The sequence below is a fragment of the Oryctolagus cuniculus genome, chromosome 10, assembly GCF_051225735.1.
Source record: "Oryctolagus cuniculus isolate XC-2025 breed Fujian yellow rabbit chromosome 10, ASM5122573v1, whole genome shotgun sequence".
In the NCBI taxonomy this organism is placed as follows: Eukaryota; Metazoa; Chordata; class Mammalia; order Lagomorpha; family Leporidae; genus Oryctolagus; species Oryctolagus cuniculus.
The window spans coordinates 123,114,879-123,130,505 of NC_142876.1; the positions used below are offsets into that span (position 1 = coordinate 123,114,879).

The 15,627-nt window shown below is 56.6% G+C and overlaps 1 protein-coding gene across 12 annotated transcripts in view; it reads right to left on the bottom strand.

Moving 5' to 3' along the window:
* Positions 1–15,627, bottom strand: part of ITPR1 (inositol 1,4,5-trisphosphate receptor type 1) — a 297,727-nt gene that overhangs the window by 45,112 nt on the left and 236,988 nt on the right. For all 12 annotated transcript variants that reach the window (XM_070050022.2, XM_070050021.2, XM_070050014.2 and 9 more), the window contains 7 exons: positions 12,785–12,965; positions 11,370–11,623; positions 8,922–9,122; positions 7,399–7,509; positions 4,549–4,644; positions 2,162–2,284; positions 1,127–1,231 (listed from right to left, as the gene is read on the bottom strand). In XM_070050022.2, coding sequence (XP_069906123.1) covers positions 1,127–1,231; positions 2,162–2,284; positions 4,549–4,644; positions 7,399–7,509; positions 8,922–9,122; positions 11,370–11,623; positions 12,785–12,965 — 1,071 coding nt within the window. The remainder of the gene's footprint in view (positions 1–1,126; positions 1,232–2,161; positions 2,285–4,548; positions 4,645–7,398; positions 7,510–8,921; positions 9,123–11,369; positions 11,624–12,784; positions 12,966–15,627) is intronic.

Here is a 15,627-nt window from a genome sequence, read left to right on the forward strand (position 1 = left end):
CGAATGGGCCCTGGCACAAGAGAGGTTCCTCACCCCTGCCTCCACCTGGCCGAGCTGCAGCCTTCTCCTGTGAGCCCAGCGGTTCAGCCAACGACCACCAATCCTCCATGTCTCCCAGACATACTGCCCCAGGCGCCTCACACCGCTCTTTACGGCCTCCTGGGCACACAGCCAGCCCCTGGGCCCGGCTTCCAGGCAACAATAAGCCACGGGACCGTCTCCTCACACGTACCAGTACAGCTTCTCCCACACCCTGGCACGGCTGACAACACACCATTTGCTCACACGCACTGTCAGGGCTGACAGCCGCTGAAGTGAGGTACTCTGTCCAGGGACCTGAGACACGGGCTGAGAGCAGACTTCCGAAAGAGCTCCATACTGAACATTTTACACTGTCCAGGGGAGTGTGTCAGTCCTTCTGAGTCTGAAGGGCCAAGATTAAATTTGTGCATGTCCTCATTACCAAACTACGGCACATCGCCCTTACAGCCTGCAGCCCGGACAGGACCTTTGAGACTTGCCAAGTGCCGATGCAGGTGATGCAAAATGTGCCCACGTTCTGGGGCCAGACGGACAGAACCAGCAAGCCAGCTCCGCACTGACAACGGGACAAGGATCCAGCCTTCCTGAGCCCCGCTGCAGCTGCGTTCATTCAGTCCGTGTGTCCTCGTTCTGTTTAAAATACGGGTGTGATCACAGCGCTCCCAGGAGCTCCCTGCTGCTCCTTGAATTCTAGACCTCCGGAGGGGCAGGGCAGGGGGAGGGGAGGCAGCTCACTCGGGCTCTGGGCTACTCATCTCCTCTCTGCTGTCCCACAGCTCTCCTTCTTCTTCAGGGACCCCTGCCCCGGGCCTTGCTCCAGCGCCCCCCCGCCCCCGGGCATTCCCGTTACTCCCCAGGTCTGAGCAGCTCCTTTCTGCACACTGTGCTGCTCCCACAGCCAGGGCCCCTGCCTGCCCCTCCCACCATACCGCCCACTCACTCTGGCCTTGCCCCTCCCTACCCGCCAGCACTTCACATGGGGCATGGGGTGATCATACAAACAAATGCAAATGTACCAGCCCCGGCACTGGACACCCCAAAGGCCTCAACGCAGCCCCGCACCCAGAGCCGGCTCTGCCTTCACCTCTATCTGTGCCGTGTGCTTGGCGTAAAACTCCAGCGCCTCATCGCCGTCCACCTGGCCGCCAGGCTTCAGCATGCTCTGCAGTTCCTTGTTGTGTCGCGCCAACTGCAACACAAGGGCAGGATCACAGCGGTCAAGGCCTCTCCCAGCAGAGTACACACTCCTGTCTAACTCCACAGGCCCAGGAGGCCTGCAACCTGCCGCTGGAGGGTACTGTGCACATGGGCTATTTGGGGAGTCTGGGTGGGGAGGGGGAAGCTCAGGCCCACTGAGGTCCTGCCTCCCTTCAATTTCCTCAGTCACACAGGCGGGAGATGGGGCTTCCTGTACAGCCCTACAGAACCTCTGCTGGAATGCGCAGACACCCGTTCTGAGGGCTGCTGCCAGGGAGAGGGCATAGGTCCTTCAGCCAGCATGCGCAGCAGGGGCCCACCAACACGATCGTCATCACAGACCTCACTCCTCTCCCCAGGTTCAAAAAGGCAAACGGACAGGAACCCAAGCCCCTAGCAGGTTACACCTGCCCACCTGCCCAAATAGCTCAAGGCACACTGGCCTGCAAAGAGAAGAAGTACCTTCAAAACGCCAGCACCGCGGAAGAGAGTGATGAAACAGAGCACAGGAGTGCCATGGCACGACAGAGAGCCTCACCATCTGGCGTACGGCAAATGACAGGGCGGCATAAGGACAAGTCCCTACGTTTCACCCACATTCATGAGGAGCCCGGGCTCCCTGCAAGTGTCTCCAAACGCATGAAGGGTCGGAGGTCACTGCTCCACAGCGGGTGCCTTTAATGAGCACGGGCATTTCCAAGGCTGTGGCCCCGTCTCGGCGGGGGGTGGAGAAGTCCTGGGACTCAGCACGCTGGGTCCTGCTGCCAGGAGCTCCCGGGAGCCCCTCTCAGAGCCCAGGACAGCTCTCAGGCAAGGCTGCTGCCAGCACAGACACAATGTAGATGCTGCACCCCACTCTGCACAGCAGGAAGGCACCGTGTGTGTGTGTTTGGGGGGTGGCAGGGTGGGGGTGGGGCCACACCTGATGAGCCAGGATGTAGATGTTGTGCCCCACGTTCCTTGGGGAGGCGGCCCCATCCTCGCCGTTCTCTCCGTCTTCAAATTCCACTTCGCCTTGCATGTAGGCCTTCTTGATCACCTCCACCTGCAGGAAGAGCCCAGAACAGTATTCTTGACTCGGGGAGACCCAAAAGGACGGCACCTTCAGCTCCCAGGCTGGCAGCCTCCCCAGCTGGGGCAGATCTCCTCCCTCTTTTCCTGCTGTCTCAGAATCCTGCCCAACACTGCCACGGGCAGTAAGTACCCATCAGCCTAGCCTCCCCAACAGCATGACAGAACCCCGTGTGCTCTGCCTGGACCAACAGACTTCCTGGGGCCGGCTCATACCTTGTACCTTAGAAGGGAGCATTGGCTGAAAAAGTGTCTTCAAAAAATCATGACACCAAAGTAGGCCGGAAGCTGGCCTTTTCCTGTCTCTGCCTTTGCTTCCACCCACTCACCCCACTTCCAACTCTGGCCATCTCAGGGAAGACCAATAAGAAACTGCTTAGCTGTAAGGAACAGCTGGGCAAACTATTTTCTGCTTCCAGACTCTCCCCTGGGCCCCAAGGCCCACACTACAAGCAACAGCAGCCTGAGCGAGAGCAGTACCAGGCAGCTCTCCTGTGAAAAGCCCCAGGCTTAGCCACACCTTAACACACGCCTCAGACAACCCCCACCTTTCAGGGATGAGGACACAGAGAGACACAAGGACACACCTGAAGTCATGGCAACAGGGCTGGGGGTGACCCTGGCTCCTCATCCCACACAGACATGGCTTTGCCCCGAGCAGCCAGGCCTGTGGCTCACCTCCTGTTCTGACCTCCTGCCACTCACTGCAGCCCTGAGAGAGGGGCGGAGACTGTCACACCCGAACCCTGCCCTAGCACCAGGTGCAGTGCCCCACAGCATGGCCAGCTCACAAAGGAACCATTCAGATTTGACTGCTCCAAGAAGAAAGTACCTTTGCCCTCTATGTTCTATTAGAAATGAGTCCTTTCTGATGATCTGGGAGGCATTCGGGCCTCCTGCCTTGCACAAGGCCGTGACTTGCAGTGACTTCTTGTCATTGCAGACCACACCACGCACGCCTGTGCTGACACAGGGATGGCCCTGGAAACAGGTGTGCAGACAGGGCCTCACTTGCTGGCCTTTCCCTGCCAGGTTCCTCCAGAACAGGAGGCGGGGCCAGGGCACACACATGGAGGCCTGCACACAGACACATACACCTGTACACACATGCATTCTGGTATCAGAACTTCTCAGCCACTTGGGCTCTCAGAACCACATCTGTTCCAGGTAGCTTTGACTCTTCCAGTGAGCCAGAGATCGTGTCTGATCCAGAGGGCACCCTGGGAGCCGGGTCTGGCCAGACTGTCAGCTGCTGGCTGCCCTACACCCAAGGCAGGAGAGCGGGGGCTTGGTCTCACTCCTGGAACCCAGACACAGGCCCCTGCAAAGTTCCTCTGTCCACACTCGAGAACCACAGCCCCGCTGACTGGGCCACCCAGTATGCAGGCAGTTACATAACCTTGGTGAGGACGCCCATCGCCGCCTGCGCACCTGCCCTGACCTCGGGGATCCAAGTCCAGGCTGCTGTTCACGTTATTTAAAGTGATTCATAAAAGGACTTTAGCCCAGCCCCAAGGGCACACTCAGGACACCAGGAGGCAACCACGCTTTACTGCCCTCACTTCAGTCTCAGTGACGGTTTACGGTTTATTGCCGAGGGGAAAGGGGAGCTGGCGAGGGCTCTGCCTTCGCCTGGTGGCCCTGTCGCTGAGTGGCTGATCTCACAGCTAGCAGCACTGCCACTGACTGTGAATGTCACCCCTTAAGAACACATGAGATCAGGCTTTCTCTACAAATGACTCCCCAAATCAAGAGAACACACCCCAGCCTCCAAGGCACGTGCTTCCAGGGCCCAGACTGCTGGCACAGAGCCAAGTCCTCTCCAACAACAGCAGAAACCCAGCCACGACTGGGCACGAATGGAAGGCGCCTCCTTTGCTGCAGGTCGCACACACACTGGGCATGGCTCTAAGGGCTGCACACGCGTCTCGTCTGGACCGGGGAGCTCACCAGCTCTCTACGATGGCTCACAGGCACCAGTACCTGCCCAAAGCAACATGGCCAAAAGGGGCAGAGCTGTGGCCGTGAACCTGGGTCTGCTAGGCTCCCAGATGGGGGACCATGAGGGAGGGGAGCTGCACTTGTGGTCTTGTGCTGTCCTGCTCTTCTCTCCCTGGCAAGGCCTGACTCAACGCTCTCATCACACTTCTGACATGGGGACCCTTTCAGGCAGCTCAAGGCAGCAGACCTGCAGCTGGGAGCCCGCGTGGGGCCGCCACCAGGGATCCCTCCACTCACCAGCTCCTTGGGCCGCATGTTGTAAAGGATCCTCTCGGCGTTCTCGCTGTCATGCCTACTCTCCATGATGGCCAGGAGCAGCTTGGAAGCGTTGTTCTAATCGGAAAAGCAAAGGGAAAGCACATGGAGGAGTGGAACGGACAGCTGATCCTGATCAATGCACTGGCCTGGTGGACACACGGGGACATCAGCCATGGGCCAAGCCCATCAAAAGCTATCTGCACCCAGAGAATCAGGCGCTTCTGACCCAGGACACATGTGTGCATTATCTGCAGAGGCATACACATTACGCCGCGCTGTGAGCCACAGTGAGCCCTGGCGGAAGTCAGACGGAAGAACAGGCACCTTGCGGGTCCCCTCACCCCTTGGTATCTGCTTAGCAGTTACCCGCAGTCACTGCCCACAGCCTCCCATACACTCTCTGGAAGACTTAACGCTATGCAATCAGTTGTCGAGGTGCACTGTTCAGGGAATAGTGACAAGAAGTCTGCACAGGTCCAGCACAGAAATGATTTCCTTCCCAAGTATTTCTGATACACGGTTGGCTCAGTCGGGTTGTGGAGCCCAGGATCTGGAGAGTGCTGTGATGATGACCCCACGATGACCCTGCTGTACCAACCCACAACGTCTTGTGGTGGGTGTGGTCACACACGGGCACTTGGCCTTGCAGGCTGAGGACATACGCGCTGCAGGCAATTCCTCCTGGTCATAACCCACGGCTCTGCACTCTCACCTCCTACAGCCGCTGTGAGGGCACAGCTGGGGGCAGTTAACTCATGAGTCCCCTGGCAGGGACACCTGCCAAGCCGTCATTTCTCACGACATTTGAAACGGCGACGTATCCACACCCTGGACTTCTCGGCTTGGCCTCGCTGAGTCCTGGGCTACGATAATGTCTGTCTTTCTGTGCAGCACTCAAAAGCTGGTGGTATTTTTTTTCCTTGCTGGGAGTGGGGGGGTTTCCCCTCCCTCCGTAAGCCTGGTCACAGCAGTTGGGTCAGGGAGCTGCCCATCACAGGGCAGACACCTCTGCCACAACCCAGAGATTACTGCAGAAGGGCACTGAAACGCGGATGCAGGCACCCAGGCCATTCTCACCGGCCTCAGAGGCTCACCAGGTACTCTGCTAAATGTCAGTCAGGCATATAAGCTGTGATCAAGTCGAGTTAAACCAAAACTTGCCAAAAGGAGTCAAAAATAGAGAAACACTGGGCTGGCGCTGTGGCTCAGTGGGCTAAGCTTCTACCTGTGGTGCTGGTACCCCATATGGGCACTGGTTCACATCCTGGGTGTTCCTCTTCCTATCAAGCTCTCTGCTGTAACCTGGGAATGCAGAAGATGGTCCAAGTGCTTGGGCTACTGCACCCATGTGGAACACCTGGAAGTACAGCCCAGCTCCCGCTCAGTCCAGCTCTGGCCATCGCGGCCATTTGGGAATGAACCAGTGAATGGAAGACCTTTTTCTCTGTCTCTCCCTCTCTCTGTAAACTCTACCTCGCAATAAATAAAATCTTTCAAAAAAAATAGTGAAACACAAAGTTCCATCTTGGGGCTGGCGTTGCGGGGCGGCAGCTTTAGCTGCAGCTCATGCTGCTGCCATCTCATATGGGTGCCTGATCGAGTCCTGGCTGCTCCACTTCTGATCCATCTCCCTGCTGATGTGCCTGGGAAAGCACCCGGAAGAAGCTCTGGGCTCCTGGTTTGAGCTTGGCACAGCCTCAGCTGTTGTGGCCATTTGGGGAGTGAACCAACAGATGGAAGATCTCGCTCATTCTTTAACTCTCCCTTTCAAATAAATGAAAAATAGACATTAACAAAAATTCCATTTGAACCACTCTCAAATCATCTTAGTTTGGACCTCCAGTGTTAAATACTAACATAAAAACCAGTGAGTGTGGCATGCCCTTGGGACCTGGGTCACCACCTCCCCTAAAGGTCTTTCTTCCCTCTGAGGCTCTCAATGCAATGAATACAGAGTGGCTTTGCCAGGAGACTCTGCAGGTCTAGGCTCTTTCACACCACACACAGGCCTGACAGGGGCCAGACTGCAAAACGCCCCGTGCGGGGATGGTTACAGAAGACATATGTTCAGTAAGGCTGTCTCATTTGGAAATGTCCTTGAGATACCAGCTTGGGCTGCGAGTTCAATTCTCAGAACACAATCTTTGGATTCTTAGAGAGCCTATGGAAGCCCTCGACACAGGGGCACTCTTGGGCACAGGTAACCTGTCACTGCCAGGAACGGCGAATCGGCTTCCCACACACCCGGGAGGCTGACGCCCTTGGGTCACCACTCTTAACACCTACAAACCACTGTGGGATTCATCAGGGAGTGAGAACACCACTGGTGCTTCCTTATCAAGCATCTACCATTGAACACAATTACAGAAAACTAGAAGGGCCTGTAGCACATCCTCTGTCAGCGGACATCTTGCGTTACACTCACTCTACAGACTGGCACGTCTGCTCAGTCAGTGAGAGGGGAGAACGAGCGCTGGCCTGATCCAGTGCAAACATGCTTCCTCTAGAGGCTCGCTGGTCCAGTCCACTAACTGCCCCTTTCTCAGGTGGCTCAGACGGAAAGGAGATCCCACTGCTTCTCTGCCCGTGGCTTCCAGCTTCTGCGCACTGTCTGCCGCTGTTCCCCAGCCTGGGCAATGCGACTGCGTTCCACGCGACCTGACCGTCTCACAGGGCCCTTGTTTGGGAGGGAGACTCGCACTGGACCACGCATTCTGCTGGACAGACACCACCTCTGCTGCTCTGTTTCACAACACTGGCCGTGGCGCGCTGGGGGCAAAGTGCAGAAGTGCACACTGCCGCGCGCAGTCTTGCCCTCCTGCCACTTGCCTTCAGCTCCAGCACCAGGTCCATCCTCTTCTTCCCCAGAGGGTTGATGTCGTTGAGGATGAGGGCGGTGATGATGTCGATGCCATTGGACTCATGGGTGGCGATGCAGTTCTGAGCAAACACAGAGAGTGACAGAGACACGGTCGTAAATCACACGTCAAAGACCAGCAGGCTGCGGGGCGATTTCAACACCAGGCTCGCCGCTCCCAGTCATGTCTCAGGGGGGAGCTGCAGATTTTCCGTGAGAAAGTGGTAAAAATAAGACAGATGAAGATCTCTGGTTTCAGAATTAACAGTAAATAGCAGGAAAGTCCCCATGCACTGGAACTGATCAAATGGTCGTGTCTAATCCACACAGCGCGGGCTGCTGGCCTTTGTTCTTAAGGAACACGGGGTCATGGTGTACACCAGATTCTGGGCAGCCCCCTCTGAAAGTGTGTTCCATTCTCCCCTCAGCACTCGTTTTTCATATCTGGTACTTTTGCCAGTTTCCTGTTTAATGCACACAATATCAAAGTTAATCGCTCCCCCCACGCAGGGCTCCTACTCGTAGCACCGTCCACTCAGCCCACTCCCCTGAGCAGGCCTGTCGGGCAGAAATGCAAACCTGAGGAAATAAGGGAATTCACTTACGCGTCAAATAAAGCCTTTCTCCCAAGCCCGCCCCATTTCTGTCCATCTGCATTAGGCTGACACCACGCACTCCATCAGGGACACAGCAAGAAAGCACAGCTAAGACGACGCCCTGCCTGCAGCTACAGACGAGAGCCAGCAGGATCTGGAGTACTGGGGGCTTGGTCCTCACCACCACTGATCCCCCAGAGGAGGTCCCAGCTCCCCAAGGGCCACAGCAGCTCCACCTGCCCTGGCCTCTGCCCACTGGGTCTAGACTGACCACTTCAAGCCTTGCCCAGCCCGCTCCAGCCAGGAAGAAGCCACATCTGGAGTCAAAATCCCTAACACCAGTGCCCAGACTCAGTCCCTGACTCCTTGACTCAGCCATGCCTGCTCAGGAACAGAGACGCCTGAGTGAGGATCCACGGCACCCCTCGAGAGCCCGCCTCAAAGCTACCTGGGCTTTCTCTCCTGGAGGCCGGGTACTCAGACCTCAGCTCAGTGTTCCCCTGTGACTTCCAGTAGCCTCGTGGCAGAGACTCCTTTCTCTCCTCAGCTACGTTCAAGCCCTCTCAGGCAGCCAGTTCTTCAATCTTTTCTAGCATTTAAGAGATCAGTCTCCAGGTTCTTATTTGGCTCCCACCTTATCACACACACACACACCCCCCCCCACAGGCCGGTTACTGGAGGACGATGAAACTAAATTAAACCAAACCAAACCAGTGCAGGCCACGCGGAGAGACCGAGGCTGACCCCTGAAGTCTCAGCGTGCCAAGCACCTTCTCGACTGCTGCACAGAGGCCCCCCCCCGGTTCCACTGACTCCTGACGGACAGAGAGCACGTGGCCTCTGAAGCAGTCTCTGCCAACGACATCCCGAAACACCACCCTTCTTCCACGTGTGAGTACCTGGTTCTCGTGGCACGGCCCCTGGCAGTACTCGGTCAGACTCTCCAGGGTCTGGTTGATGAGGGCCACGTTCTTCTCGTTGATGTACAGGCCGAGGAGCCCCAGACCTCCCGTAGTGCTTCCGCAGATGCAGTCCAGGAACTGCAGGGTCTCGCACACCAGATTGTAGTTGGTCTTGTTGCTCTGGCAACGGAGGAAGTTCTGCAGGTGGACAGCGCCCAGGTGGGGGAGAAAGACAGAGGGAAGGAGGGCAGTCACTCACTCACTGTGCTGGCAGTCCCCACGTAGCTGGTGCAGCACGGCCCTCCAGTGTCACCAACCCGAGGCCTTGGGCTGCGGCGGTGGCCATCAGCATTCGGGCCTGCTCTCTAGGGGGTCTCCAGCTGCTTTTCAGGGGAAGCAGCTCCTCTCCTTCAGGACTGACCCCAGACACCAAGACACTTCCGGAGTTCTCGTTTCTCCACTCACTCCTTACCCCGCCCCCGCTCCTGCATACTGCTCTCCCTTCAGGGGTTAAGTTCAGAGGCATGTGACACTGCCAAGGGTAGAGAGCATGCTAAAGAGACGACTGTGTGGTCTGGACGGTGAGTTGGAGACAGTTCTCCTGCAAAGGGTGTAACAGGCTGGCGACAGCCCAGGGCCTGGAGGGAACCTGTTTCCACACTAAGGTGAGGGGCAAGAGGAGTGTGCGAGTGTGTGCTTGTGCGTGCATTTCCAAGGATGTGTCTTCCAGGTACGGAGGATGCCGATGGGGGGTGCAGAAGCAAGGCACGTCCTCAACAAAGCAGGGAGAGCAGGCTCACTGCCTCACCAAACAGTGAACTGTAGCGAACAGGTTTTTGGCAGATTCCAGCATCAATTCTCAAAAACAAGCAACAATTTACCACAATACTCTTTTTCTTTTTTCCCCCCAAAACCTTCTATTTCAGGTATGCAAACTTCATGCATTTCACAAACATAATTTGAGGAACATGGTCATTCTTCATCTCACTGTTATACAAGGGGTGGACCTGGTCACCCCACTTCTAGGAAACACTTGCATCCACTCACAGAGCATGTGCTGGAGCTCACTGTTCACTGTGCAACGGTGGGGGACAGGAATCAGCCTAAAGGCCCACCGGCAGTGCACTAAACACGGGAGCCGCCAGCATTAAGAGCACCGACGGGAAGCTCCACATCCATTCCTGTGTCCCAGCATAACCCGCTCCAGGGTCAAGTAAAGAAAAGGCAAAGAACACAAGAGTGTCCGCCACACGCTCCCATCCAAAGGCACAGAAGAGGACTGACAGATGCAGTCCAGAGCAGCACAGCTCTCTGTGCAAAGAAGCTCCTGTCACTGAAAACTTGCTTTCACTGAAACCTTTGGAAAAAGGACACACTCCTGTATTCTTGGCACAATTAAAGTACCTGTAACTGACAACTGAGTTGAACAGCCAACACATCATCAAATAAACATCCCTTCCCCCCACAACTTAACCTAAGTCCCTGCACTTAACAGCCATCATCAGGTCCAGGCCGAAGTGGGAGATGGAGCGTGTGACTCTTCCTAACGGCCACAGGAGCCAGAGGGCTTCCCAGGCACGTCTAGCTTGCTGCAGCTCCCATGGCAAGATGGCTGGTCGGGCCTGCGCACACTAGGGTTGGGGAGGAACACTCAGGGGAGGAGCAGAAGAGGAAGGACCCTCCGAGACTGACGTTGACAGTATCGCTCCCAACGCCTGACTGCCTCACGGCCCCACCACACCACTCGCTGGTTGAGACCATCTACCTGCCTGACGACACTTGGCCACTGCGGCCACCCAGAACCAACAACAAAATGAGCACAAGGTATCTGGAGCAGTCAGTCCGTCAAAGATCTGAGCACCCGTTTGCATGACACACTGGAAGTAGCCACACAGCCCTGAGCAACAAGGACGTCATGAGTCGAGTCCGTCACCGTGTGCGCATCGTGTCCCTGACCCAGCCCTCCCCCAGGTTGTGCTATAACCGGCAACGCAGCAGAGTGCTGCCACCAGAACTTTCCATGCCCGAGGTTTTGTCAACCTCACCTAGCTGACGCACTTGCTTACTTAGCCCTCTGTCACCCATCCAACTTTAATCCGAGAACCCAGATGCCAAACTGTGGCAGAGCACCAGACACACGTGCACACGTTCCTGCACACGTTCCCGCGTTCCCATGCATACTAAGCAAATACACAAGTTCATGGCAATGTGTATTACTGAAAAACTATGCACGGACGTCAAAACATTTTTTACCAAAATGAACCTATATTTAAATTAAGTTTTCTGTGAACTTTCTGAAGTCCCCTTGCACACAGAGCAGGTGGGGGAGACTCAGGGTCCCTCTCTAGCCCTGTGGAGACAGTGGGACAATGATTGGAGGGAGGGGTGAAGAGGAGGGGAAGTGGGAGGGGGTGGGGGAAGGCCTGATTGCCCCGCCCATCTCACCTGCAGGTCTCGGTTGTGGTTTTCACACAGCAGCTGCAGGAAGCGGAGGATGGGCTGCATGATGGTGATGACGGCGCTCATCTCCAGCTCGTCCTTGGTCTTGTCGGCCGTGGCCTGTGCGCCCTCGCCCGGCTGATAGTGGTCGTCTGGGTCAGCCTCCCTCCTGAACGTGGAGAAGGCCTTCCTGGTGGCAGCGGACGCCTCCAAGAGCTGATCCCGCACCTCCTCCGTGATCTGGGTTGAGGGCTCCTTGGCTGCAAGGCAAGTGTGGGACGGCAGGTGCAGCTGCGTCCTCAGGACGGTCAGCAACCCGAGACCCCATGCTCACTACAGACCCGTGAAGTTAGGGCCTCCCTCAGTCCCTGGACAGCACTAACACTGTGCGTCGGGCCTGGACTCCTGGCTCCCAGTTTTAACACTGATCTCAGCCTGCACACAAGTCCTGTCATCCTCACAACGCTAAGGCTCTGGGCCTCAGCTTCCTCGCCTGCGCAATGGGACAAGTGAATTCTGCCTAGACAAAGTCCCTGTGAGGCTCCAAAGCCTGCTCATCACAACAATAACTGCTGTTACAGTATCACCACTGATTAACCCTTTCCCAGGTGCCACGGCACCGTGACCTAGAACTTGGTGTGTAGTATTTCACCCAATCGTCAGACTAGCCCCAGAAGCTAATCATGGCCTGAGGGTGAGCAGAGAAGACTGGCTGGGTTCCAACACCAGCTCCCTTGGGCCCTGAGCAAGTGCATCCCCATCTGTGAGCCTCACCTGGCTCAGCTATGCAGTGGGGTAACAGTAAGGGGCGTCTCACAGCAGGCACCTAGGGCACACAGACACCCTCTTCCCTCGTCTTCCTTCTTGTCACTCCACTCTAGACCAGGGGTGATTTCCCCCAACCCCAGCCAGGGCACAGCTGCACTGCATGCCGACAACCTGGGCTGGGGAACGAGGCCACGTGTGCTGCACAGGACACATCTGGCAACATGGCAGCCTCCAGGTGTCACTGGTGCTATGGCAGAGAAGCCGAGTCCCCAACTGGGCCAGTGGGGTTCAGGTTCCCAGATGTCAATCAACACACTTTTGGCCTTCTCACTCCAGCCCCCTGGGCCTGGCCACACCCTTGGCCTTGGCTGACTGGACTCCCAGGGAGACTACAGACAGGAAGCTGTGACAACTCCCAAATATCTCACATGGTACAGGGAGGTCACCTGACAGGGGCCAGCTTCCTCTGACACGAAATGGGAGCCGCAGGACCAGACTCTGGGTGGACCCTCAAGCTTGGCCCAGAAGAAGGTGCCATGGCTCTGCAGCACAGGGCCTCAGTGAGAATCCCACCAAGCCAGGGAGGTACTCCTCTCCTTGGGGCCGGGGTGAGAAGCAGCGTGGGCATCTGGAAGCCGCAGAAGAGCGCTCACCTTTCTTCCGAGACGGGGCATCCCTGTCCACCTCGTCGTCTTTCTTCTTGTTCCCCAGGTCACTGGTGTTCACCGTCACAGTCGCCTTGATTTCCTGCTGGGCCACTTTCATCCTGTCGTAAAAGACCTTGAAGAACTTTTCCGACTTCTTATCTTCAGTCAACCGGCAGAAAAAAGAATGCTGGGAGGAAACCAGAGAATCTCAGCATGGAGAGCAAGGCCAGGCACCAAGCCCCACTCACGGCCCCAAAAGCACAAAGAGAACCCAGCCAGCCCACAACCCACCCACACCTATGTTCAGACCATGGCTGAAAGCTGCTCCACACACACCACGCATCTCCAGGTCCCGATGCTGGAGGTGTCCCCACGGAGCGGGTGGTCACACACACACACAGCCACCATGTGCTGGGCAGACTCGGCCCCCTGCCACACTGTACACGCGACACACAACCCCGCCAACAATGAAAATGGGAGTGTTTCTGTGACTGCCACAGGGCCAGCCACTTGTTCAAGGGCATCTATGCACCCAGCTGAGTCCTGGGACAGACAGAGGGGACGCAGACAGGCCATCTGCCCCAGCAAGGTTCAGGAACAGTGCGGGAGGATGCATCCACAGCCAGGCGAAAAGCGTTCAGGCAGTCACACGACTATCACAGAGCTCGAGTGGGCATGGATGACCCTGAGCTGGCGGGACCCTAACATCCTCGTGAAAAGGGGTGTTTGCAAATGAGCCCGAAAGGGACAGGTAAGGAATGGTGAGACGGAGCAGCTCAAAACCAACAGGGAGCTCGCCTCTTGCGTGCGAATTTGTTTCTGGACCCTTCACAAACGGCAGTACACAGTGTTGATGGGGAAACACAATATGGTGTCTCAACTTTCCTCAAGAGGGTTTGCTTTGCACCCCTTGCAAACAACATGCTGTTGTGGATTATTTACATACAAATATAATGTGATCCTCTCCAGAGTACAACAGAGCTCCACAGGAGGTATCTCCACCTCCCGTTTCACATCTGCTCTTTGCAAAGACAGCCCTTCCCCTGCAGAAGGCAGGACAAGGCTTCCATCCCAGAAAGCCCTCCACCCAGACTACCCACCACACACCTCCACCACCTGATTCAGCGGCCCTCAGGTCCCCTATTTCCGGCCACCAATGTGGGCCTCGGTCCCCGGCCCTCTGCCAGCCAGGGCCCCTAAGCTACCCACCTAACACTGCTCTGGGCGTCCACCAGGCTTTTCTTGGTCATGCCATTCCCCTGGGTCTCAGTCTTTCTTACATACAACACAGGAGCTGTCCTTCCCACCTGTGCTCCCGAGATCCAACCTCCTCCCTCCAGCCACTGCCACACACCAGCACCACCTCCCACGACTTGCCTCGTCATTCTGGGTCTCACTGAGTCCTCAGAGACGCCCACTCTGGAGCCAAGCTCAAGCCTCGAGGGTCCTCCACTGCCCCTGCCCGCCTTTCATTCCCTTTTAAGTTTTCTAATATCCATCCACCTACCCATCTACCATCTACCTATCCACCATCCACCCACCCACCTATCCATTTATGCATCTACCAACTTACCCATCAATCCACCCACCTATCTACCCACCCACCATTCCTTGTGCATCTGACATGAGCTGGATCCACTTCATGAGCTACAGAGACACAATGGTTCATGAACAGAGAGGGGCCCAGACCTCCTGCTCATGAAACTGGACGCTCCATGAATAAAAGTCACAGTACTCAATACTCATCCTGATCTACCTAGTGACCGACACTTAGTGCCACCGCCTGCTCCCCGGGCCATTTCTGGCTCTTCCCATGGGAAGAGGGGGCTGCTATCTGTGGTGTCAGCCCTGTGGTCACTGCTTCAGGGAGGCCACCCCTAAAGCTGCTCCCTAAGCTAACTCTTGTCCTCATGTGCCTTGCTGTCCTCTCCTCACAGCAGTGAAGGCCCCTGGGACACCAGTGCTTCGTGTGGCTGCCCTGGGAAGGTAGGCTCCTCTCCTGTCCAGTTTAGAGCTGCCCCAAGCACCTGGGAGGCCCCACAGACAGAAGCCCTCCGTGACTCTTTGACAGGAGACCGACTGTAGCCCAACCTTCACGGCCCCTCCCAACAGATTCCCCCGACCAGAGCCTTCTCTTCAGTGGGTGTGACAGAAGTAAACCCCCAAAGAAACTAAATCTGGGAAGTCGCTCAAATACGAGAGACTAACAGACAAACACAATGGGGCAAATGGAGAAGAACCTGAGACCCACAGCTGCCAAAGTACGGTGACCAAATTTTCCACCAAGACGAGCCAGGCAACACCTCACCCACAGCCCAGAGGGGAGGGATGGGCTACTCGCTACAGCTGCAGGGCAGCGCTTGGGACAGCCTGCTGTGAGCCCCACCTCCTGAGGGTCAGCTGCGTCACCAAGGGATGTCAGTGGACACAGTCGGGGCCCCACATGTGCTCCTGCCGTGGCCGGGAGATTACTGTGCACCACCTGAGCCAGGCCTCAGTCGCTCACTCAAAAGAGATGAAGCAGCTCTATCAAGAACACACTCGATAAAATCAGAGTGCACAGCTGGTCCGGAAGACAAGGCTGGGCCTGGAAAACCGGAATCCGAGAGGGTGGGGACTGAAGGCTGGGAAGGGGCCGTCAGGGAGGCTGTGGTGTGGCACCCAGCGCCACACAAGCTGACAGGAGGGGCCTACTGGTTATGCTGCTCAGATGGATAGGAGGAACCTGACCGCTGTCCCCAGTGACGGACACTGCTCTTTACAGAGGGGTCCACAGGCAGCAGTTCCCCTGACCGCCTGGGTCTGAACACCCTATGACCACAGCCAAGCTGTCAGCCTCTGAACCGCTG